Source organism: Schistocerca serialis, chromosome 1 (assembly GCF_023864345.2).
Source record: "Schistocerca serialis cubense isolate TAMUIC-IGC-003099 chromosome 1, iqSchSeri2.2, whole genome shotgun sequence".
NCBI lineage: Eukaryota > Metazoa > Arthropoda > Insecta > Orthoptera > Acrididae > Schistocerca > Schistocerca serialis.
The window spans coordinates 819,751,251-819,778,763 of NC_064638.1; the positions used below are offsets into that span (position 1 = coordinate 819,751,251).

The following is a 27,513-nucleotide window of genomic DNA, read 5'->3' on the forward strand; positions in this document are numbered from 1 at the left end:
GTAGTAAAATCACAGCTCTAATTCAGCAAACAGAAAGACACTAAAGTGAAATTTATAGGAGAAATTTCTGGAAGTTTTGCAATCAAAACTGGAGTCAGACAGGGTGATTGTCCATCCCTGCTGCTCTTTAATTGTGTTCTACAAGACATATGAGAATGAAGAATGTTATTAGGAGAAAGCCAAATCAGTGAGATTAGGTTACAAAAGTGACAACCTAGCTATTTTTTCAGACTTAATGGAAACAGCCACTGGATTGATAGAAGTGCTGAAAAAACCAAGCTGAATAAGGAGACTTACAAACTCCTTTGAGAAAGCAAAATTAATGACGAACATTAAAGTGGCCCTCAAGATAATAAAAACTAAATATGGAAAAATTGAGAGATCTAACATGTTCACATATTTAGGAGAAGTAACTGAACAAGACATTTTGGAGGAAGAAACCATTACAGCAAGAGTTAGTAAGATGAAAACAACATATTACCTCACTAAGGATTATATATAATAAGAAATCAATACCCCTCAATGATAAACTTCAACACTACTCTACAGCAATTAGCCCTGAAGTACTTTTTGCAGATGAATGTTTGACTCTAAACAAAAAGATAATAATGGAAGTACTGGAAATCACAGAAAGTAAAATACTCATGAAAATCTTGGAACCACTTAAAGAGCAATCACAATATAGAAGACATAATAATAGTGAACTTTATACACAGACTCAAAAATTCAGGCACAATTAGGAAAGAAAGGTTAGCTTTGCATGTCCACAGCCAAACAAAAGAATGAATCCCAGCAGACTGACAATAAGACTGGACAGTTATTAAGGTGCAAAGAAGTTGGAACGTACATGGATTAATTACAGAAAGATACTGCAATATCCATAGGTTTCCATGAAAACCCCAAGAAGAATGGAAATACTTGGACAGAAGAAAGGAGAGAGAAACTTCAAGAAATTATGAGAGAAATATGGAAGAAAAGAAAGGAGAAACAAATGAAACAACTGAAACAACTTTAGTCCATAGTGACTCATACACAAAAGAAGAAGAAGACGAAGAAGAAGTTGCTGCAAAAATAAGTAACTTTTACACCTTTGTGTATCAAAATAGACATCCGACCCTACCTTAGGTCAATCACCAATTGAAACAATGTTCTTCTCTCTATAAAATATTGAATTTACATTACTGTTTTTTCCCCTCAAGCTCTACAAGTATCCAGCAGTACCCCATGCAAATCACTCTTTCATAGCATCATGTTTTACAGTCTCACAATTTTTTGGAGCATTGGTAAATGAATGCACAAGTTCACTATGCTTTGTATAAAAAATAAAACATGGCAGTTATTCAACTTTTTAGAACATATTACACACAGTAAAAAAGTAGCTAACAACTTGATGACTGATTACCACTTGGAGCACAAAAATGACATAAAATTTATAAAATGTGCGCAATTTGAACTATTCAACCATTTCATCAAGTTTTGTATTTTCACAATAATTATTCACTGAATTACAGCACATCAAACTTGGACAAAAAGTTTGAAATGTGACTGTGACTTTTTATCACCTTTACTTCAGAGGTTTATAATCACAAAATATTAACTTTTGTGAGCTTGCAATTTGAATGTCTTACCTTGGTTGTTTAGCAAACTTGCATGTAAAATTTGGAGAATATCTGATATAGTCAAGTGGGAATACCTATACCACATGATACGGAGTCACTCATAGCAAAAGACAGATCTCCAAATTTGAGTCCAGATTCAGGGTGTAGTTTTAACTTACAAATGATCAACAACGAAGAGGGCACTCTACTTAGAGGTGGAATATTTCATCCACAAATAGCGCTTTTTAAGCCTATGAGCCTTTTGTTGTTCAGGAAAAAGCCGACTCTCAAAAATATTTTCATTAACTTCTCCACTCACAATGTTGAGCTTCTAAGAAATTTGCAACTCTTTGGAGATATTTTACAGTGTCGTAAAATGCTAGTTTTCATTAATGAGAGTTGATTTCAAGATGCTTAAAATTTTGCTGCTAAATCCAGTATTTAATATGCAGCAAAATACAGAAGGCAACAAATTGACTGATTAAGAAGGAAACAATTCCTCAGATACTTGTAAATTACTATTAACACCACACACATACACTTTCATGAATATTGTATCGTTTGAGAACTTGGCACTTACTTGCACAGAATTAAACTGCCTTTGCATTTCATTAAGTCGTTCTATTAATTCTTCTGATCTTTGAGTCTGTTTAGTTAATTCTTTCTTCAGTTCTGTAATCAAATAACAACCAGAAGTTTGAGAGCATTTCTTCACAGAGAAAGCCAGAAAAAAAACTATAAATGCAAACTTGCCTTCTTCCTTTCTACGACGAGCCTGAATATCTGTTTTCAGCTTTATCACTATACTTTCATAATATTCTTCAAGCTGTGTTATTTTGTCTCTTGATCTCTTTGCTGCTGATGACTGATAGAGAATTTCCATGTAAATTTGGTAACTCCAAAATGCCAAAGCACGATTGGAAATATCAAATACAATTTCAGGACGCAATCCAGCTAAAACCATCTGGAATCATACATCTTTAGTCAAAGCTAGTACGCAGTTCAATACAAGAATATTTTTTTCTGGTCAGCTGCTGTTTCTAATCACTGATCAAAACTTTGCTATTTATTTTATATGTCCCGCTATCAAAGGAAAACTTGTTCTACAGATATTTAACTAAAAAATAATGTTGCCAGTGCTTTAACTATCTGCACACATGAATAACACTGCACGAGATATTTACCCAAGCAAAGGAAAAACGTTTCTGGTTCTGAAAAATAATGAAATAATTGTTAAGCAATTTCTTTCTAATTTCCATACATTCTCTTAGTACAAAATGGAATTAACAGAGGTTTTTTGCCAATATTTTTGTTTCTTATAGCAGAATATCACTGTGCTGCCTCAGATTTATAGCATCATTTCATGTCGAAAGAGCACTGCATGATGCCTTTGATGACTACCATAGGAGAATATTGTCAAGTGACCTTTCGCAGAACCTAAAGAAATTCTGGTTGTTTGTAAAGGCTGTTAGCAGCACCAAAAGTTAGTATCCAGTCCCTAGCAAATGAGACGGGAACTGAAATTAAGTGTAGCAAAGCAAAAGCTGAAATGCTTAACTCCATTTTCAAATGTTTCTTTGCAAGGGAGAACCCAAGAGAACTGCCCCAGTGTAATCTGTCAATCACTAAAAAGATAAATGAAATAAGTATTCGTGTCAGTGGTGTGAGAAACAGCTGAAATCGTTAAAACTGAACAAAGCTCCAGGGTTCAATGGAATCCCTGTCACATTCTATACTGAATTTGCAGTGAGATAGCCCCTCTTCCAACCTATCGCAGATCACTCGAACAAAAAACCATGCCCAGTTCTTGGAAGAAGGCCCAGGTCACATCCCTCTACAAAAAGGTTAGTAGAACTGATCCACAAAACTACCGTCCAGTATCCTTGACACTGATGTGTTGTAGAATCTTAGAACATATTCTGAAACTACCATCCAGTATCCTTGACACTGATGTGTTTTAGAATCTTAGAACATATTTTGAACTCATACATAATGAGGTATCTTGAACAGAATAACCTCCTCAATTCCAACCAGCATAGACTTCAAAAACATCAACAATGTGAAACCCAACTCACACTTTTCTCACATGGCATACTGAAAGCTTTGGATCAAGGCAGACAGGTAGATGCAGTGTTTCTTTATTTCCGAAAGGCATTTGATTCAGTACTGCAGCTACGTTTATTGTCAAAAGTACAATCATATGGGTGGGGTATCAAACGAAATTTGTGACTGGATTGAGGACTTTTAGGTAGTGAGGACACCGAATGTTATCTTGGATGGAAATCATCGTCAGATGTAGAAGTAATTTCAGGCATGCCCCAGTGAAGTGTGTTGGGACCTTAGCTGTTCATATTGTATATTAATGACCTTGCAGACAACATTAATAGTAAAATCAGGCTTTTTGCAGATGTACAGTTATCTATAATGAATTATTATTTGAAAGGAGCTGCATAAACATTCAGTCAGACCTTGATAAGATTTCAACAAGGTGGAAAGATTGGCAACTTGCTATAAATGTTCATAAATGTAAAATATTGCGCTTCACAAAACAAAACAAAAATGTAGTATCCTATGAATATAATATCAACGGAGTGATCACATAGGTTCACTCGTGGGTAAAGCAAGTGGTAGACTTCAATTTATTGGTAGAATACTGAGCAAGTTCAATCAGTCTACAAAAGAGATTGCTTACAAATCACTCATGTGGCCAGTTCTAGAATATTGCTTGAGTGTGTGGTGGGACCCGTATCAGATAGGACTAACAGGGGATATTGAACATATACAGAGAAGGGCAGCACGAATGGTCATAGGTTTGTTAAGTCCATGAGAGAGGGTCACAGAGATACTGAAGGAACTAAACTGGCAGACTCTTGAAAACAAACATATACTGTCCTGAGAAAGTCCATGATCAAAGTTTGAAGAACCAGCTTCAAATGATTACTCTAGGGGTATACTAAAATCCCCTACATATCACTCACATAGGGATTGTGAGGATAAGATTAGAATAATTATTGCTCACACAGAGGCATTCAAACAATCATTCTTTCCGTGCTCCATATGTGAATGGAACAGGAAGAAACCCTAATAAGGGGTACAATGGGATATGTCCCCTGCCATACATCTCACATTGGTTTGCAGAGTATACATGGAGATGTAAATGATACAACAAATCACAGTGCTTGCAAGTACCTTAAGTTGACAAACCAAAATGCAGAATAAAGTTGGTATAAAACAATTGTAAATATAAGTGATCTATTTATTTTATTTTAAATAATTTTTTCTTGAAACACACCATATATCATGGAGATTTAGTTCGAGGTTGAGGCATTATTTCATGGACTTATTACTGAATTGATCAATTACTTCATTAGAAAAACAGGAAATGTTCTTGCTTGTAAGACTTTTGTCCTTGTATTAAATAGCATGAGGCCAATTTAGATCTCTTCCTCTGCCATTCTTAAGAGAGGTTATTCTTGACTTCTGTTAGCTCTAAAGTGTCTCTATAAGTGCACGAACTGCTCATCATATATCACATTATGGCATTCCCAGTACTCCTTTTTCATGACTTTAATGTTTATTCCGTTACACCAGCTTTAAAGCACATACTAGGATTTCAGGCTTAATTCTATAAACAAAAGTAAAATAAGATTTTGGCCAAGTTTTATGATGTAAGTTATTTGTTCATTTTCAGAACATGAAGATCTTATATTCTGTGTCAATGTCAACCATAAAACATTCACTTCGTTGACACCAGTTTGACTATAGTTTCCTATTATCATTATGTTAAAATTAGTGGCTACATTTCTATCTTTAGGTATAGGCTGAATTCTTTGCAAAGCATAAAGTTATGTCTATTGCATCATGCAACCTGGTCAGTTCCTTTGTAAAGTCTTTCCATTGATTAATGTTAATTTTCCTGTTTTTGTACATACATTTTATGTTACTAGGACCGAGACTCACATTTTTGCTACCAGCTATATTTGCAGTATATAGTAGTGTCAGAAATGGAGAATGTAATAGTTTTGGGATGGAACCTGTCTCGCATTGGACTGACTTCAGAATTGTTTTGTTAAGTGTATCTCTGAAATGTTGAAAGTTTCCTTTAGCACACAGGCAACAGCAAAACATTATGGATTAATGACTTTCTTGGCTATTTATAACTGTTGGTTTGTAAGGAACTAAACTTCGTCACCAACCCATGATTTTCAGGATAGTTCATCAATCATATCAATCGTAAAGCCGTTATAAAAAAACTCATTTGAGATCAGAGTTTGATCAGCAATATAAGGATAAGGCAAAACTCATGTGGGAAAGATGAAGGTGACCTGTTCAAGTGGCCCATACACTATTAAAAAGTATTAGAATGAGTGGTGCTGGAAAGTGGTGATTCTATGTCAGTGCAGACAAATGTTCCCTTACAGTATCCTCTCTGAAGGTAGATTAGTTTCTTAATTTGAACTGTGCTAGTGTAAATATGGTAATGCAAAGTCATAAATGAATTATAAATAACTTAAGATGTAAAGGTAACAACTCACTGAACAGCTGAGCCACTGAGTCACTGATAGGCACATAAACAAGACTGATTGCCAAAACTGATAGCAAGCGAAAATAAAGTGAAAGAACTTCTCAATTTGCACAGGTGTTTGGCAAATTTCTTTGTTTAATTTTTAAGATTGAATGTTGTTAGCTTACAGACAAATCCTCCTTCAGATCAAAAGAGTACACATACACAAGCATACGACTACACTGTCCCAATTGATTAAAATGTGCAAACACTGCAACTAGTTGTGGCATGTAATTGTGTCAAGTGGAGTGGGCAAAGTGAGAAATGAGGAAGAGAGTGGGAAGGAGGGGTGAGGAATGTGGTAACAGTTGGGAGGGAGAGGCAGCAGGTGCACACAGTAGAAATGTGGCATTGATGGGCTAATTCTGGCTGCAAGCATGTGGACTTGTGCATAGGCACACAATCATATGGAGCAGTGACTGGGAAGGGGGGGGGGGGGGGGGGGGATACAGAACAGAGGAAGAGGCGACTAACGAGAGGAGGGTGTGAAAGGAAAATTAATGAAGCTAGGGGCATGGGGCAAGAATGGTGATGGATGTCGGGGCATGAGGTAACAGAACTGAGAATACTGGGTGATGACAGAGGTGTTGCTTTGCAACTGATTCCTGGTGCCAGTCACAAGTTTACAGGGACATGTGTAGCTACATCACAGGAAATCTGTTTGCTAGCTGGGTTTATGGGCTGTATCTCTCTGTAAAGGAGCAAAATCAGCAAGTGATTGATCATTGGAGAAATTTTAGTGTGGAAGGCATGAAAGCTATAAAGTGCTTATATCATTGCTTGTTTGAGGGAAAGATATACAAACAAATCCACAGCATGGCTAACAGCATCTGTGTGATACATTGTGAGGTCCCTCTTCATTGCTCACTTTGTTGATAATTACTTGTTTCCTTGTCAATGATGGGTTGTTTCATCATTAGTACTATTGGATGATCAGTCAAGTAGAGTTCATTAAGCCCAATGGTTTCAGATATTACTGTCAGTTTATCATATCCTTTGTTGGAAGGTATTACTGAATTATAGTAACAAAATAAGGCTGCAAGGTTCGAATAAAACTTGGATGATATTCCCTACATTTGAATTACGGCTCAAGATCATGCAACCATAAAATTCAGTACACTATTTGGCTTTCTTTGAAATACTTACTTCAACTAATTGCAGGTGACCAACTACATCTGCAGACTCCACTTTTATGACTATAAAACTCATTGTTTAGCAAAGATATCCTTAACTGTGAACTGTTGAACATCACAGACTCTGTATTCATTCGCTTATTGACTGAGGTGCAGCAACAGTTATCTCACATCCCTTGAACTCTTTTAAACTTTTGTCCTTGGATTCTTCATGCAAATGAAAAATCCAACTTTCTAAACACCTAGACAGAATGTAAGTACACTGTACACTTAAGCCTATTTCATGCAAAAAAAGAAAATCATCAAAAGTAATAAAATATATAATATTCTCTATTTCTCTTCATTGTAGAACCTTTTCCCTTAGTACAAGTCAAAAATTTTATTTCTGACATGTCATGTAATAGTGACCTCTCATTCGTAATAATTATCTTTCTGTAAATTACAATTTGCCTCAAAAGTTGCTTTCTATTCTGCTTCAATGACATTAATCCACACAGCATTATCTCAAAAATAGATACTGTTGCTGCACCGTCACCCACACGAACTGAATAAAAGCACTGTATTATGTACATGTCAATGTATGGTACTGCTTGAAGTCCAGGTTGGAGGTTAATTATAGATCATTTCAGTATTGTCCACCACTACTGATTATGTGTCTTTGGGTGCCGAGGCTGGCCTTTGCAGCCAAAGACAGCAGTCATATGTGATGAGTTGCATTTGCATGAATGTCTGTACATTTGCTGTCTAGTTCAGAAGAAGGACTTTTGGCTGAAAGCTTACTTGTTTAGTAGTCTTTTTGTTGCCACTTAATATCTCCACTATATTGTGAGTAGCAATCCACTCTTTTCATAATACTGTCATTGTTCCATCCTGGATTTTCCATTGTTTTATTTAGCAATATGGGCAATTTCCAATGAATGCTTGTAGTGATGTGTATAACAGAAGTTTTGATTATTTTCAGAGTAATTTGCATAAACTATGTTCAGTACTGGAAAAATTATGGTTAGACAGGGAGCCAGTTGGGTTTCTACTGGCATGCTATAATAATCACAGAAGTCATTAAAGGTAATATTGGAGGCAGAGATCTGAATTAAAGTGAGTATTTTGAGTAAAACCTATTTCAAACAAAGTGAAGTATTTAGCAGTAGTTGCAAGAGGGGAAAAAAACTTGATGGAAAAAAACAGAGTAATCAACTTAATAAAAACCTAATGAGGTAGAAATGCTGTTGTCCTAATCCATATGAAGTAAGTGGTGATGAGCATATACTAATGATGTTGCTGGAATTGTTACCTGTAATATGATGGTGAGGAAGCAAATGTTCCACAATTTTAAACACAGTTAACAGCAGCAACTTTAGATACATGTTCAATAGATAAAGTATACAGCCAACCGATTGCATAAGTTTAATGTAAAAACCTTGACTAGGTTTCAATACCACCAAGGATACCTTTTTCAGAAGACTGCCACATAAATTACATGATGTTTACAATTTTAACGTCATGTAATTTGTGTGCCTTCCTTCTGAAGAAGAAGGTAGTTGAAATATGGCCAAGATTTTTACATTAAACTTACACAATCAGTTGGCTGTACACTCTATGTATTGGAAGTGAATGTTATAATACTGCTGTCATGATGTTTCTCTAAGATGAGTTTACTGTGTTGATGAAGTTTTGAAGTGACTTATAAGATAAAGAGAATATACGGTAAGAGGACAGGGTTAATGGCAATGTGTTAGGGCTTGTGATGATGATGAAGATAACAATAGTAATTACGTTTATGTCAAGGGAGACATATGATGATGTTTTAGAAAGTAATTGGTTAGTAAATTTTGTTCTTGAAACCATGTGATACAAAGTCATGGTGAAGTACTTGTAACTAAGGAAAGCGATTATGAAAATTTGAGACGAGATATAGCAAATTTTGAAACTGGCTGATTTTTCAACTAAAAAAGTTCGCAGATAAGTGGACTAATAAATATTTAATCAAAATATTAAATGAAAAGAAATATCACAGAGACTATCTACACTAAACAGAAAATGTCATTGAAGCAGAGTAGAAACCAACTTTTGTAGGCAAATTGTAATGTACAGAAAGATAATTATTACAAATAAGAGGTCACTATTACATGACATGTCAGAACTAAAAATTTTGACTTATACTAAGGAAAAAGGTTCTACAATGAAGAGAAATAGAGAATATTATAATTTTATTACTTTGTTGATTTTCCCTTTTTTTGCATGAAATAGGCTTAAGTGTACTGTGTACTTACATTCTGTCTAGGTGTTTAGAAAGTTGTATGGTTACATTTTTGTGTCTCATTTTGGAAGTTACTATGCTAATTTGAAATGGAAAATGCCGTTCATTGTTTCTGGTTGTAAGTATTACTTAAGAATTTAACTTTAGACATGCTTCACGTTTTTTCTTGTATAATTCGATGAAAAGATATACACACATGATTTAATACAATTTGCAACTTTATTATGCTTTCTTATACAATTTCTTACATATTGGAGAAATGCTATCGTGCCTTGGAATGGATTTTCAGTCGTAGACTTTCTGACTAGTAAATATCTTGGAGAAATTATGTCATTTAATGTAGTTATTAGTTTCTGGGCTGTATTATTTCATGCAAATGTTTGTACACGGTTTCAAAATTATTTAGGGAGCTACTACTAGGAATTTGCATATGTTTGGTAAAAATCATATTAGACTTGGTAGTAACTGTTGTCATATATTTAGTCAGCAATTGAATAAAACTGAAATATTTTTGGAAACCCTATTATGATAAAAGATTTTAATATAAAATTTTATGCATGTTGACAATTTGAACTACTGCTCAACCAATATGTAATGAATGCCATTTAAGTAAGAAACTTTTTTCAGATCACATAGACAGAGTAATTTTGTGAGCAAAGTATCTTAATGATGATAACATTTTGAAAAAATGTGAACATGTACTGTAACTGAATGTGGGTTGAATGTTGACACATTATTCTAGGAGTACGTGATGGCTTTAAACTTTTGCTACTTGAGCCGATGTAGGCAGAAAACTTATTACTGTATTGGTACCCAACTTTATAGGAATGACGTTCAGATTGCATGGTACAATATTTGAGCTGTCTGTAGTATTAGTGTATGACATGTCATTAGGTGACGGTACTGATACTATGACGTAGGGGTAAATACAGGCATCTGTATGCATTACAGTTGCAGTCAGTCAACATGGGTCTGGACAAGGTGAGCAGACCTTTACTCATCAATCTATTTTGTCAAAACAGCAACAACAGTGTTGCTGCTCTTTGCGAGTACTAACATATTTATAGTATGCAGAGAGGTCCCCCTTCCACAATAGAGTTGAAGAACATGATTCAGAAGTTTGAATTAACTGGGATTTGGGAACTACTCCTGGGAGAGGTCAACAGCCAATTGTGCCACTAATTATACAAGTTGTTACTGTTGCCATGGCTGTGATTTCTGGACTCAACGTATGACCTTAAAGTAGTGCATAAGCTGTATCATAACAGTTGACCATTCCATAGTCCGATGTCCAAAATTGCTGCAAACAATTGTGAAATGATATTTATTGTGCAGTTCCAGGCTGTCATGGATGCAGATGGTGGTCACATTGAGCAACATTTGTAACACACAACATAAATATGGTATGCAATTAACAAATGTTACCCTGTTCAAAAAGATTTCGGGCTTGCAGCCAGTCATTGAAAATTTCATTGCGCTATATTTCGGCTGGACAACTGCCGGCCATCTTCAGGTGAGCCGAGCGAGGACTGACGAAGACGTTCTCCGTTCCAGCTTATATAGTGTACTGACAGTACTGCCGCGGATGCGTTACAGTTGCGGAGACAGAAGGGCCACACTGCCCAGCGACAGTGCCCTCGGTGGTGGAACTGCAATACTCAGCTGCCGTAGGTATTGTCACTGGCCACAGCTATTGAAGTCTTCTGGCGTCTTCGTCTCGAGCAAATTTTGGAGATGACGGGATTCCATGCATTATTCAATTGGTAACCACTGTCACGGTTCATTAGATTTCCCGCAATGCGTATTTCTACAGATTCTTTGACAATAGAGTCCCAAAAAGTTGTTGCTGTGGCCAAAATCGAAGTTTTGTTGTACTCCATTGAATGTCCGTTAGAAATACAATGTTCTGCAACTGCAGACTTACTGGCTTGCAGTAGGTGAGTGCAACGTTGATGTTATGTACAACACTCTTCCTCTGTATGCATTGTCTGTCCTATATAGGCCATACCACATTGACATGGTATTATGTAAATTCCCGCCTTCCGCAGTAACAAATCATCCTTCACCAATCCCAGCAAATCGGAAATCTTAGAAGGCGGACGAAAAACCACTTTCACATGAAAATTATTAAGCCCTCCTTACGCTAACTTTGACATCGTTTAGCTTCTGTTTGTCTGAGAGGTTTTGGCTGCATTTAAATTTGCAGTGAAGTTCTCTTCGCTTTCACAGTAGTTTCCTAACTTTGTTGTTGAACCACGGTGGGTTTTTCCCGTCCCTCACAGTTTTACTCGGCACATACCTGTCTAAAACGCATTTTATGATTGCCTTGCCTTTTTCCATAGACACACAACATTGTCAGTGTCGGAACAGAAATTTTCGTTTTGATCTGTTAGGTAGTCTAAAATCCGCATCCTAATACTCTTGCTAAACAGATCTCCTGCAGATCTCTCTATCTACATCTACATCTACATCTACATTTATACTCCGCAAGCCACCCAATGGTGTGTGGCGGAGGGCACTTTACGTGCCACTGTCATTACCTCCCTTTCCTGTCCCAGTCACGTATGGTTCGCGGGAAGAACGACTGCCGGAAAGCCACCATGCGCGCTTGGAAAGCCACCATGCGCGCTTGAATCTATCTGGTTTTATATTCGTGATCCCCTCGGTAGGTATAAGTAGGGGGAAGCAATATATTTGATACCTCATCCAGAAATGCACCCTCTCGAAACCTGGACAGCAAGCTACACCACGATGCAGAGCGCCTCTCTTGCAGAGTCTGCCACTTGAGTTTGCTAAACATCTCCGTAACACTATCACGCTTACCAAATTACCCTGTGACGAAACGTGCTGCTCTTCTTTGGATCTTCTCTATCTCCTCTGTCAACCCGACCTGGTACGGATCCCACCCTGATGAGCAATACTCAAGTATAGGTCGAATGAGTGTTTTGTAAGCCACCTCCTTTGTTGACGGACTACATTTTCTAAGGACTCTCCCAATGAATCTCAACCTGGCATCCACCTTACCAACAATTAATTTTATATGATCATTCCACTTCAAATCGTTCCGCATGCATACTCCCAGATATTTTACAGAGGTAACTGCTACCAGTGTTTGTTCCGTTACCATATAATCATAAAATAAAGGATCCTCATTTCTATGTATTCACAATGCATTACATTTTTCTATGTTAAGGGTCAGTTGCCACTCCCTGCACTAAGTGCCTATCTGCTGCAGATCTTCCTGCATTCGCTGCAATTTTCTAATGCTGCAACTTCTCTGTATACTACAGCATCATCCACGAAAAACTGCATAGATCTTCTGACACTATCTACTAGGTCATTTATATATATTGTGAAAAGCAATGGTCCCGTAACACTCCCCTATGGTATGTCAGAGGTTACTTTAACGTCTGTAGACATCTCTCCATTGACAACAACATACTGCGTTCTGTTTGCTAAAAACTCTTCAATCCAGCCACACAGCTGGTCTGATATTCTGTAGGCTCTTAATTTGTTTATCAGGCGACAGTGCAGAACTGTATCGAATGCCTTCCAGAAGTCAAGGAAAATGGCATCTACCTGGGAGCCCGTATACTATATTTTCTGGGTCTCATGAACAAATAAAGCGAGTTGGGCCTCACACGATTGCTGTTTCCGGAATCCATGATGATTCCTACAGAGTAGATTTTGGGTTTCCGGAAATGACATGACACGCGAGCAAAAAACATGTTCTAAAATTCTACAACAGGTCGATGTCAGAGATATAGGCCTATAGCTTTGCGCATCTGCTTGATGACCCTTCTTGAAAACTGGAACTACCTGTGATCTTTTCCAATCATTTGGAACCTTCTGTTCCTCTAGAGACTTGCGGTACACGGCTGTTAGAAGGGGGCAAGTTCTTTGGCGTACTCTGTGTAGAATCTAATTGGTATCCCATCAGGTCCAGTGGACTTCCCACTGCTGAGTGATTTCAGTTGCTTTTCTATTCCTTGGACACTTATTTCGATGTCAGCCATTTTTTCGTTCGTGTGAGGATTTAGAGAAGGAACTGCAGTGCGGTCTTCCTCTGTGAAACAGGTTTGGAAAAAGGTGTTTAGTATTTCAGCTTTACGCGTGTCATCCTCAGTTTCAATGCCATTATCATCCCAGAGTGTCTGGATATGCTGTTTCGATCCACTTACTGATTTAACGTAAGACCAGAACTGCCTCGGATTTTCTGTCAAGTCGGTACATAGAATTTTACTTTTGAATTCACTGAACACTTCACGCATAGCCCTCCTTACGCTAACTTTGACATCGTTTAGCTTCTGTTTGTCTGAGAGGTTTTGGTTGCATTTAAATTTGCAGTGAAGCTCTCTTCGCTTTCACAGTAGTTTCCTAACTTTGTTGTTGAACCACAGTGGGTTTTTCCCGTCCCTCACAGTTTTGCTCTGCACGTACCTGTCTAAGAAGCATTTTACGATTGCCTTGAACTTTTTCCATAAACACCCAACATTGTCTGTGTCAGAACAGAAATTTTCGTTTTGATCTGTTAGTTAATCTTAAATCTGCATCCTAATTCTCTTGCTAAACAGATAAACCGTCCTCCCTTTTTTTATATTCCTATTTACTTCCATATTCAGGGATGCTGCAACGGCTTTATGATCACTGATTCCCTGTTCTGCGCTTACAGAGTCGAAAAGTTCGGGTCTGTTTGTTATCAGTAGGTCCAAGATGTTATCTGCACAAGTCGATTCTCTGTTTAATTGCTCGAGGTAATTTTCGGATAGTGCACTCAGTATAATTTCACTCGATGCTCTGTCCATACCACCCGTCCTAAACAGCTAAGTGTCCCAGTCTATATCTGGTAAATTGAAATCTCCACCTAAGACTATAACATGCTCAGGAAATTTATGTGAAATGCATTCCAGATTTTCTCTCAGTTGTTCTGCCACTAATGCTGCTGAGTCAGTAGGTTGGTAAAAGGAGCCAATTATTAACCTAGCTCAGTTGTTGAGTATAACCTCCACCCATAATAATTCACAGGAACTATCCACTCCTGTTTCATTACAGGACAAACTACTACTAACAGCAACAAACACACCACCACCGGTTGCATGCAATCTATCCTTTCTAAACACTGCCTGTGCCTTTGTAAAAATTTCGGCAGGATTTATCTCTGGCTTCAGCCAGCTTTCCATACCTATAACAACTTCAGCTTCGGTGCTTTCTATCAGTGCTTGAAGTTCTGGTACTTTACCAACGCAGCTTCGACAGTTTACAATTACAATACCGATTGCTGCTTGGTCCCCGCATGTCCTGACTTTGCCCCGCACCCTTTGAGGCTGTTGCCCACCCAGTCCACGCCACACAACCCCTGCTACCCGTGTAGCCGCCTGCTGTGTGTAGTGGACTCCTGACCTATCAAGCGGAACCCGAAAACCCACCACCTTATGGCGCAAGTCGAGGAATCTGAAGCCCACATGGTCGCAGAACTGTCTCAGCCTCTGATTTAGACCCTCCACTTGGCTCTGTACCAAAGGTCCACAGTCAGTCCTGTCAACAATGCTGCAGATGGTGAGCTCTGCTTTCATCCCCCTAGCAAGACTGGCAGTCTTCACCAAATCAGATAGCTGCCAGAAGCCACAGAGGATTTCCTCCGATCCATAGCGACACACATCATTGGTTGGTTGGTTGGTTGGTTGGTTTGGGGAAGGAGACCAGACAGCGTGGTCATCGGTCTCATCGGAATAGGGAAGGATGGGGAAGGAAGTCAGCCGTGCCCTTTCAGAGGAACCATCCCGGCATTTGCCTGGAGTGATTTAGGGAAATCACGGAAAACCTAAATCAGGATGGCCGGACGCGGGATTGAACCGTCGTCCTTCCGAATGCGAGTCCAGTGTCTAACCACTGCGCCACCACATCATTGGTGCCGACATCAGCGACCACCTGCAGATGGGTGCACCCTGTGCCCTTCATGGCATCCGGAAGGACCCTTTCCACATTGGAATGACTCCCCATATTTCCAATGAAGGGAAGAAAAGCTAGGGGACTTGGCTGGCACGTTCTCCTCTTTATCCACTTCCCGGTTCCTAGCTCTAGTTGAGAAGGCCTTGTTAATTTGCCGGGTCGAGTACCCATTGTCTCTGAACACCGTTCTTAAATGTGCAAGTTCCTTAGGCAAATTCTCTGATCCAACACTTTATGTGCCCTGTGCACAAGGATTTTAAGTACACTCATCATCTGGGATGGTTGATGGCAACTTGAAGAATGCAAATACAAATCAGTGTGAGTGGGCTTACGATAGACAGAATATTTTGAACAGTCTGACAGTGTCGCCATGGGCAGCCCTCTGTCTTCTCTGGTGGCTAACCGTTTTATGGAGGATTTTGAGGAGAGAGCACTTGAATCAGCGGTTTGTAAACCAACTGTTTTTTGGAGATATGTCAATGATACTTTCATAGTGTGGCCCCATGGAGAAGAAAAGTTAATGGAGTTTTTCATCATCTTAACTCCATCCATGAGAATGTTCGATTTACTATAGAACTAGAGAAAGATGGCTGCCTTCCATTCCTGGATGTTTTGGTTAAACGGAAGAGTGACAGCATGGTGGGACATTCTGTCTATCGTAAGACCAATCACACTGATTTGTATTTGCATTCTTAAAGTTGCCATCACCCATCCCAGATGATGAGTGTACTTATAACCCTTGTGCACAGGGCACATACGGTGTCGGATGCAGAGAATTTCCCTAAGGAAATTGCACATTTGAGGACGGTGTTCAGAGACAATGGGTACTCGACCCGGCGAATTAACAGGGCCTTCTCAACTAGAGCCAGGAACTGGGAAGTGGATAAAGAGGAGAACGCGCCAGCCAAGTCCCTAGCTTTTCTTCCCTTCATTGGAAATATCTCCTTCAAGACAGCGAGGATTCTTAATAATTTTCATGTGAAAGTGGTTTTTCGTCCGCCTTCTAAGATTTCGGATTTGGTGGGATCGGTGCAGGATGATCTCTTACTGTGGAAAGCGGGAATTTACAAACTACCATATCAATGTGGTATGGCCTATATAGGGCAGACAACACGTACAGTGGAAGAGCGTTGTACAGAACATCAACCTTGCACTCACCTACTGCAACCCAGTAAGTCTGCAGTTGCAGAACATTGTATTTCTAACGGACATTCAATGGAGTACGACAAAACTTCGATTTTGGCCACAGCAACAACTTTTTAGGACTCCATTATCAAAGAACCCATTGCAATACGCATTGCGGGAAATCTAATGAACCGTGACAGTGGTTACCAATTCAACAACACATGGAATCCCGTCATTTCCAAAATTTGCTCGAGACGAAGACAGCAGAAGACTTCGATAGCTGTGGCCAGCGACAATACCGACAGCAGCTGAGTATTGCAGTTCCACCACCGAAGGCGCTGTGCTGGACGGTGAGGCTCTTCTGTCTCCGTGACTGCAACACATCCGCAGCAGTACTATCAGCGCACTATATAAGCTGGAGCAGAGAACGTCTTCGTCAGTCCTCGTTCGGCTCACTTGAAGATGGCTGGCAGTTGTCCAGCCGAAATATCAAGGAATGAAGTTTACGACGACCGGCTGCAAGCCCAAAATCTTTTTGAACAGTTGATTTGTCGGGAAAATTTCAAATTTTACAAATATTACCCGCTCATGTGGAAATTAAAATGTGTTTCTTTCAATGGTTTATTCTTTCTGCATATCCTTACAATGTTCCCACAAAGTTTCATTGTCCTGTGATCACTCATTTTTCATGGGGGTTCTCTCAAGTAGCGAAAGTTTAATTATAAATGCTCTGTACTTTTAACATTCTGTGCATTTACAAAACAGTGAAACAGTATTATTCATTTATCATCTCTACATTTTTTGCACTTATATATTGTGACTTTGTCGTTTTTGCATGCAAAGTTACCACACTTTCACTTTTCTCATCTATGCATTTTCTTAATTCCCCCCCCCCCCCCCCCCCAGTCATTTTTGTCACACTTATACATTATAAAGACCACAAAATCATCACAAAATGTTTTGTATATTGTGTGGCCAGTGACTGTTGGTTTGCTGTCTGCACTCACTATCATTATTGCGGGCCATAGCTGCAATAAACATGGCAACACTTATTCACAGCCAGTTCCAGGGATAAGGAGGGGGAATGCAGAGCGCAGTCAACAATTGCAACACATAAGAGTGGTATACAGTTGCAGCTGACAGTGGTACGAGCATGTGCGGAGTACACTAAACAAAGCTAGGAATGTTTTTGCAAGGGGTGAACTCATTTGATTTTTTGTGTAGTTTCCAATTTTGGTGCAAGCAAAAATGATGTGTTTGTCATAAAATAAAAGACGATGTCTTTCCATTCAGGAGAAAATAAACATAATTGAAAAAGTGCAATAAAGTTCTAGTGAACCTAAAGTGAATGTCTTAAAATCCCATATTCTATCTCAACTTCTGTACTGGCCAAGGAAACACAGTTGAGCTCTAGTGCTTTGAAAGACAGGCGGTGAGACAGCGGTGAGAAACTCGCACATATGCAGTGTGGAAAGTTTGGTGACTTGGAAGAAGTCTACAAGCTCTCAGCAGCACCCTGCAGCTAATGTGCCTATTGCAGGCCCAATACTGAAAGAAAAGCTTTAAATGTTGAAAACTTTCATTTATCTACTGAGTGGTTACACCACTTCAAAGGAAGATATAGGATTGTTGGGCACACAGTTTATGGGGAGGCTAACAGTATGGATGATCTCACTGTAGAATGCTGGAAACAGTATAGTCTTCCAAGTCTAACAGAAAAACACAGTCTGTTATAAAACAGATGAAAACAGTACCTTTTTTCAACTTACTGCCAAGCAAAACAGTTGCATTTAAGGGAATGAGAAGCATGCAAAGAGTGACAGTACTCTTTACTGCACATACAGATGGCTCTGATAAATTCCAGCCACTAATGATTGGGAAGTCAGTGAAACCTCAATGTCTCAAGGGAGTAAAATTGTATCCCACCAACTATGAGTCAAACGAGAACACATGGATGACAGCAGATCTCTTCAAGAGTCACCTAGAAGTGCTTAATGGCTGCATGTATTGTGAGAAGAGGAAAATACTTTTGCTTCTGGACAATTGGTTGTTTCATGTTCCAGCACTACAGCTCAGCAACAAACAACTGGCATTTTTTCCAGCAAATTTTATGGGCCATTTTCAACCTCAGGGCTTGGGAATCATTGCTGCCACAAAAGCGAAGACAGGAGTTCAGCATGTCATTATACATCTCAACAGTGGGACGTGTTATTACAGGTAAGCCAAAGAAGTGCATTGTAGATTAGAATACTCTTTACACACTCACTGCATATGTATAGCATTCCCCATCATTTTCCTCTGAACATCACTAAAATCTTTAGGCTAGATCTGTAAATTAAATTAAATGCAGTATAGACACATATATGTAGATTTTTATTTATTTTTACATAGCTTGGCAATGCAGTACTTAAGGATTCATTGGGATCAGTTGAAACCAAAAGCAATACACAAGTGCTTTCAAAAATCTGGCATCACAGAATATGAAACTCAAACTGAGACAACTCTGAGTTGATTTCGATGTACCAGATGATGATGACTGGGCTTGTATTTCAAATGGAATTGGTTTTGATAATTTGTTTTTGGCAGTGATGCTGGTACTTCCATGTGCTGTGTGCAAAATGATGAGGAGTCTGAAGAATCAGATGGTGACTCGGTGGACCCTCCCAGCCTGTCAGGCACTTACTGCATTGGAAGTAACCAACATTACATAGGGTCAAGAAACATTAGTAACTGCATGCTAACACTTGATCTATGATTGCAGTGTTGCTTCCAAAAACAAATAAACAGAAGATTCATTCTTTATGCCTACATAACTTTAATTGTCCATAATTTAGACATAAGCCTATCTCAATTACTGTGCCTATCACTGTACAGTGAACATATCTTTTGTTTGTATGCATTTAAAATTGATACAAATATATCAAGATGTATAATGATGAAGCTGTTCATGATTTTGATGTCAATGATGTAGAAGACAAAGATGGTCAAGGTTAGCGAAATGTATTTTGAGGTGTGTCCTGTTCATTAATGTCAAAGAAAATACGTTTGTATCACTAAGTTTGTTGAAAGCTTATTATATAGTTACTGTGGTTCTGATGGCTGAGAGAAAAGTAAAATGACATCATCTAATGATTTTTGTGATAGAACACACCTTGGGATAACAGAGGTAATGAAAACAATAAAATAATTAGTTGTGGAGAATATCTGTAATGTTATGGTGTTGCTGACTACCAGCTTATACCACTAGAATGTTTGAAATATGTCTGACTATTTAAAAAGTGAGGTGTAATCTAAATTGAAGAAGGATGTCTGCAACTGTTTTTAAATTTTACAAAAAGACTGAAGAGTCTATGAAACTATTTTTTCTCTCTTATAAGTATTTTTTTATATTATGACACTATGCCTAAAATCTTACATCCAAATGGAAAGACGTGTTTTTATAACTAGTTAGAGTGAGTCAATTTTCATGCACTTCCATGTGTAGTAAACACACAATCAACTAATTAGATTCTTCTTCATTTTCCTAGTATACTACCAGCAGACGTATTGACCCAACTCGGATGTAATTTTTTTTCAATATGCCAGTTCAAATTTATGTTTATCAACTTTGTAATGTATCAATGGAGCTAACTCTTGGTGGGCTGTTGTAATCGAGCTGGTCCGTGTGCCTTTTTTTCATCATATTGTGACGAAGTAAGCTGAGATATTTTTATTTCCCCCTCTTGTTTTGCCATCTGCCTCTTAAAATTCAGTTTTTCACCATTAACATACGTGAGTATAATCTGCATTTTCATAAAAGAGAAAGGTTGGTCCTTTTTGGAGGAACGACTAGTAGTATTCTTAAAGGATCTATTTGGCTCTATTCAAAAACATGTTAGCAAGGCTAGCTCTTAATTAATTCCAAAATAATTAACAGCCTTGTCAAAAGTATTGTTTGCGTAATGATATCTGTTAATTTCATCATTTAAACAAATAATTCGGCCTAACTCTTGTAGTACAAGAAACTGTTAAAAAGAAGGAAATTTTTGATGTTGTTGTTGTTGTTGTGGTCTTCAGTCCTGAGACGTTTGATGCAGCTCTCCATGCTACTCTATCCTGTGCAAGCTTCTTCATCTCCCAGTACCTACTGCAGCCTACATCCTTCTGAATCTGCTTAGTGTATTCATCTCTTGGTCTCCCTCTACGATTTTTACCCTCCACGCTGCTCTCCAATACTAAATTGGTGATCCCTTGATGCCTCAGAACATGTCCTACTAACCGATCCCTTCTTCTAGTCAAGTTGTGCCACAAGGTCCTCTTCTCCTCAATTCTATTCAATACCTCCTCATTAGTTATGTGGTCTACCCATCTAATCTTCAGAATTCTTCTGTAGCACCACATTTCGAAAGCTTCTATTCTCTTCTTGTCCAAACTATTTATTGTCCACATTTCACTTCCATACATGGTTACACTCCATACAAATACCTTCAGAAACGACTTCCTGACATTTAAATCTATACTCGATGTTAACAAATTTCTCTTCTTCAGAAACGCTTTCCTTGTCATTGCCAGTCTATATTTTATATCCTCTCTACTTCGACCATCATCAGTTATTTTGCTCCCCAAATAGCAAAACTCCTTTACTACTTTAAGTGTCTCATTTTCTAATCTAATTCCCTCAGCATCACCCGACTTAATTCGACTACATTCCATTATCCTCGTTTTGCTTTTGTTGATGTTCATCTTATAACCTCCTTTCAAGACACTGACCATTCTGTTCAACTGCTCTTCCAAGTCCTTTGCTGTCTCTGACAGAATTGCAATGTCATTGGCGAACCTCAAAGTTTTTATTTCTTCTCCATGGATTTTAATACCTACTCCGAACTTTTCTTTTGTTTCCTTTACTGCTTGCTCAATATACAGATTGAATAACATCGGGGAGAGGCTACAACCCTGTCTCACTCCCTTCCCAACCGCTGCTTCCCTTTCATGTCCCTCGACTCTAATAACTGCCATCTGGTTTCTGTACAAATTGTAAATAGCCTTTTGCTCCCTGTATTTTACCCCTGCCACCTTCATAATTTGAAAGAGAGTATTCCAGTCAACATTGTAAACTCTAAGTCTACAAATGCTAGAAACGTAGGTTTGCCTTTCCTTAACCTTTCTTCTTAGATAAGTCGTAGGGTCAGCATTGCCTCACGTGTTCCAACACTTCTACGGAATCCAAACTGATCTTCCCTCTCCTTCCCTCTTTCCTGGGGAAAAATATATCTAAAAACAAAGATAATGAGACTTACCAAACAAAAGCGCTGGCAGGTCGATAGACACACAAACAAACACAAACATACACACAAAATTCTAGCTTTCGCAACCAACGGTTGCTTCTTCAGGAAAGAGGGAAGGAGAGGGAAGACGAAAGGATGTGGGTTTTAAGGGAGAGGGTAAGGAGTCATTCCAATCCCGGGAGCGGAAAGACTTACCTTAGTGGGAAAAAAGAACAGGTATACACTCGCATACACACACATATCCATCCGCACATACACAAGCAGACATTTGTAAAGGCAAAGAGTGTGGGCAGAGATGTCAGTCGAGGCGGAAGCAAAGAGGCAAAGATGTTGTTGAAAGACAAGTGAGGTATGAGTGGCGGCAACTTGAAATTAGCGGAGGTTGAGGCCTGGCGGATAACGAGAAGAGAGGATATACTGAAGGGCAAGTTCCCATCTCCGGAGTTCTGACAGGTTGGTGTTAGTGGGAAGTATCCAGATAACCCGGACGGTGTAACACTGTGCCAAGATGTGCTGGCCATGCACCAAGGCATGTTTAGCCACAGGGTGATCCTCATTACCAACAAACACTGTCTGCCTGTGTCCATTCATGCAAATGGACAGTTTGTTGCTGGTCATTCCCACATAGAAAGCTTCACAGTGTAGGCAGGTCAGTTGGTAAATCACGTGGATGCTTTCACACGTGGCTCTGCCTTTGATCGTGTACACCTTCCGGGTTACAGGACTGGAGTAGGTGGTGGTGGGAGGGTGCATGGGACAGGTTTTACACTGGGGGCGGTTACAAGGGTAGGAGCCAGAGGGTAGGGAAGGTGGTTTGGGGATTTCATAGGGATGAACTAAGAGGTTATGAAGGTTAGGTGGACGGCGGAAAGACACTCTTGGTGGAGTGGGGCGGATTTCATGAAGGATGGATCTCATTTCAGGGCAGGATTTGAGGAAGTCGTATCCCTGCTTGAGAGCCACATTCAGAGTCTGATCCAGTCTCGGAAAGTATCCTGTCACAAGTGGGGCACTTTTGGGGCTCTCCTGTGGGAGGTTCTAGGTTTGAAGGGATGAGGAAGTGGTTCTGGTTATTTGCTTCTCTACCAAGTCGGGAGAGTAGTTGCGGAATGTGAAAGCTGTTTTCAGGTTGTTGCTGTAACGGTTCAGGGATTCCGGACTGGAGGAGATTCATTTGCCACGAAGACCTAGGCTGTAGGGAAGGGACCGTTTGATGTGGAATGGGTGGCAGCTGTAATAATGGAGGTACTGTTGCTTATTGGTGGGTTTGATGTGGATGGACGTGTGAAGCTGGCCATTGGACAGATGGAGGTCAACGTCAAGAAAAGTGGCATGGGACTTCTTCACTTTTGAAGGCCAGACATACCAACAAATAAAGGGAACAGCCATGGGTACCAGGATGGCCCCCTCGTACGCCAACCTATTCATGGGTCGCTTAGAGGAAGCCTTCTTGGTTACCCAGGCCTGCAAACCCGAAGTTTGGTACAGATTTATTGATGACATCTTCATGATCTGGATTTACAGTGAAGAAGAACTCCAGAATTACCTCTCCAACCTCAACTCCTTTGGTTCCATCAGATTCACCTGGTCCTACTCTAAATCCCATGCCACTTTCCTTGACGTTGACCTCCATCTGTCCAATGGCCAGCTTCACACGTCCGTCCACATCAAACCCACCAACAAGCAACAGTACCTCCATTATGACAGCTGCCACCCATTCCACATCAAACGGTCCCTTCCCTACAACCTAGGTCTTCGTGGCAAACGAATCTGCTCCAGTCCGGAATCCCTGAACCATTACACCAACAACCTGAAAACAGCTTTCGCATCCCGCAACTACCCTCCCGACCTGGTACAGAAGCAAATAACCAGAGCCACTTCCTCATCCCTTCAAACCCAGAACCTCCCAGCACCCCAAAAGAGCCCCACTTGTGACATGATACTTTCCGGGACTGGATCAGACTCTGAATGTGGCTCTCAAGCGGGGATACGACTTCCTCAAATCCTGCCCTGAAATGAGATCCATCCTTCATGAAATCCTCCCCACTCCACCAAGAGTGTCTTTCCGCCATCCACCTAACCTTCGTAACCTCTTAATTCATCCCTATGAAATCCCCAAACCACCTTCCCTACCCTCTGGCTCCTACCCTTGTAACCACTCCCGGTGTAAAACCTGTCCCATGCACCCTCCCACCACCACCTACTCCAGTCCTGTAACCCGGAAGGTGTACACGATCAAAGGTAGAGCCACGTGTGAAAGCACCCACGTGATTTACCAACTGACCTGCCTACACTGTGAAGCTTTCTATGTGGGAATGACCAGCAACAAACTGTCCATTCGCTTGAATGGACACAGGCAGACAGTGTTTGTTGGTAATGAGGATCACCCTGTGGCTAAACATGCCTTGGTGCATCTTTGCCTCTTTGCTTCCGCCTCGACTGACATCTCTGCCCACACTCTTTGCCTTTACAAATGTCTGCTTCTGTATGTGCGGATGGATATGTGTGTGTATGCGAGTGTATACCTGTCCTTTTTTCCCCCTAAGGTAAGTCTTTCCGCTCCCGGGATTGGAATGACTCCTTACCCTCTCCATTAAAACCCACATCCTTTCGACTTCAAGAAGAATATAATAATTCCAATCCCAAAGAAAGCATGTGTTGACAGATGTGAAAATTACCGAACTATCAGTTTAATAAGTCACAGCTGCAAAATACTAATGCGAATTCTTTACAGACGAATGGAAAAACTGGTAGAAGAAATAATAATGGCAATGAACTCATGCACAAAGAGAGACAAGAACAAGTGAGTTTGTGGAATAACTATAAAGCTGTATTGAGCAGGGGATGGGCTAGGAAGAGGCATGAACAAAGAAGGAGAACATAAGCAGGAGTGGCATTGATCGTGATAGTCATTTAAAAAGTCAGTATAGTAAATACTCTGATAAAGTGATGAATAGTAGGATAGTGGGACTTGAATTATAGGTAGACATAGTATCTACTAAGAATATAGAAGTAGAGGACTCTATGGCATAGATGATGTATTAAGAGGTGAATGCGAAGTTTGAGATAGATTTGTATCTTGTCCAGAAAATACTTAATTAGGTTATACGTAGAAGCATACACGGGGGTAATGAACTGTGAGGCCTACTCAGAAAGGATAGGAGGGCATACCTATGTGAAGACAGGATGCCCTGTGGCCTAAAAAATAGAAATGTTTTATAAAGGGGCATACTGTAACATTATATGATTGCCCTACCATTTTAAAGGGGCATACTGTAGCATTATATGATTGCCCTACCATTTTAAATCATTCACTAACCGAGCAGTTGCTCGGCAACAGCTACAGTTAGCAAATAACGTTGCGAGAATGTGAAAAAAAAAAAAGAAGAACATCCTGTGATGTGACGTGTTTATTGTGGAAGTGCCGTCAGAGATGCTGTGAGCTATTGACTTTGAAAGCCGCTGCGCGAAAAGGGGACAAAAGAATTTTTACACATTCTTTTGATGTACGAGATATTCTCGATGAACAGTTACTCACTCTTCTGTCTCTCGTAATTTGTGTCGTGTGTTCGAGACAGTAGGAGGCAGAGTGGTTCTAGATTTACGTGGAAATTCTCGAATCACTACAAAGCAGATATGTGGATTGAAAAAACAAACACATTCTGAAGCACAGAACTGATGCTATCATTGATTTGATTTACGAGTGGTTTCACAAGATGAGGAAGAGCTATTTTCTGCCCCGTAAAATGCAAGCATAATTTAAAAGACAGGTTTGGAAAATATTGTCATGGTCTGTGCTTCTGCCACTTGTCTACACTGATCTACAGCTCGTGGTCTGTGCCAAAATGTTGTCTTCATGGTCAGCAGTTAATGTGAGCACAGATGAAACTCAGCAGGAGCCAATTGCAGACTGCACTGTGGATGATCAAAGACTTCCCATTGAAAATGCTGCAGGAGCATCTTCATTGCCCTGCAGAGTGCGTCCAAGAATTGTCATGAAGATGGAACTGTATGACAGTTTGTCATGTGGGCTGCATGACATCAGGCGAAATATCTCACCACAATCCCATAGTTGGTAGGAAATACTATTTTCTAGGCATCTTTACGTGCTTACTGTGCACTCACAACCGAAAAGAGTGACATGCATGATCAAGGAGGCTACTAGAGACACTTCCCAACACATCTGTGCAAAGCTTCATCTGATTTTCACGGTGGTTTCCATTTCCTGACCGTTTTTACTTACTTTCCAAATAATACTTGTATTAAAAGTGACAACCTATCTAGACAGGATATAGAAAAACCTTAGAGAGAGAGAGAGAGAGAGAGAGAGAGAGAGAGAGAGTCGATTGTTGCCTGTGTACTGTATTATTATATGTACTGTATATTAATACATGTGTTGTATTTTGTTACATGTCTTATCGGTGGAGTCATGGAGCAGTAATTGCAGTGCAGGTAAGGTTCTTCACAGAGGTCATTTCATCAGTGAAGACTTCAAACAGGCAACCACAGTAACATTTTCGTCTACTACACTCCTCTGGCAATTCAGTGAAATAGAGTTTTACCTTTAGCTCTAGATAGTTGTATCACTTTCAAACAGTATTTTCTGTAGTGGTAGTCTATGCCTTGTGTTAATTCTTTTCGAGAATTTTCATAGGTATCAAGTGTTGGATTAAGAGTGAATTCTTACTTGAGTAACATTACTGGGCAGGATTAATGATTCTAAACTCAATTTTTGGTGTGTTATGGTTAGAACTAGAGCAGTTCAGTGTGAACATCAATCAAACGTTAAACCCATAACTTAGTATTCAGAACTGGAAGAGGCCACAGCATCACAGCAAGTACTCATGGATCCACTTGCAGAAATTTTGACTCAGTAAAGACTTATCTGCTCGACAAACTGAAATATCTACAAAGGTAAAGAGTGTATCATCAAACAAGACTCTTAATTAGTAACTTCCCAGGTTCTGATATTGCAACTAAGCAATCTGAGGTTTCTAATGAGATACTTCATTTACAACAAGTTCAGGAGAAATTTTCTGAAGAGGTACTGAAACTGACAGATGAAGTTAAGGATTTAAGATACTGATAGGAAGATGAAGAAACACATGTTGGTCAGCTAACTGAGACAATTAACATCTTGTCAAGTTATCAAGAATTAATTGTAAATAAATTTGACAATCTCCAAATCAATTTTAATTGTAAATTAGAAGAGTGAACCTAGGCCAAGGAAAAACAAGTGCTTTATCATGTTGATGAAGGGATATGGAATCTGTAGCTAACTTCCAACATTTACCTTCAATCAGCCAATCTCAGAGTGAATTAAAAGAGGTACAAGACCAGCTCAGTTCAGACTTTGTTCACTGGAAAAACAAGATGGTAAAATCTGTGAAGAATTTTTCTAAGGATATGGAGGAGGTCTGAGTGGCCATTAGAGATACTCTAACACAGATGCATGATGAAACATGACAACCACAGACCTCGAATCAGACGCTAATAATGCACAAGTATATCAATTTTTCTGTGCATGTAATCCAGATATAACTCATGGTGTTTTGTCACCAACGAATTTGCACACGATCTGTTGCTAGTGGCGGAGAAGCTCCTTAAGCACTGCCAGTTCCAA

The 27,513-nt window shown here is 39.4% G+C and overlaps 1 protein-coding gene across 5 annotated transcripts in view; it reads right to left on the bottom strand.

The window, feature by feature from the left end:
- The window catches only part of LOC126484370 (E3 ubiquitin-protein ligase CCNB1IP1-like), a 210,970-nt gene that overhangs the window by 89,620 nt on the left and 93,837 nt on the right, over positions 1-27,513 (bottom strand). For all 5 annotated transcript variants that reach the window (XM_050107855.1, XM_050107879.1, XM_050107871.1 and 2 more), the window contains 2 exons: positions 2,352-2,562; positions 2,179-2,270 (listed from right to left, as the gene is read on the bottom strand). In XM_050107855.1, the coding sequence (XP_049963812.1) occupies positions 2,179-2,270; positions 2,352-2,562 (303 nt within the window). The remainder of the gene's footprint in view (positions 1-2,178; positions 2,271-2,351; positions 2,563-27,513) is intronic.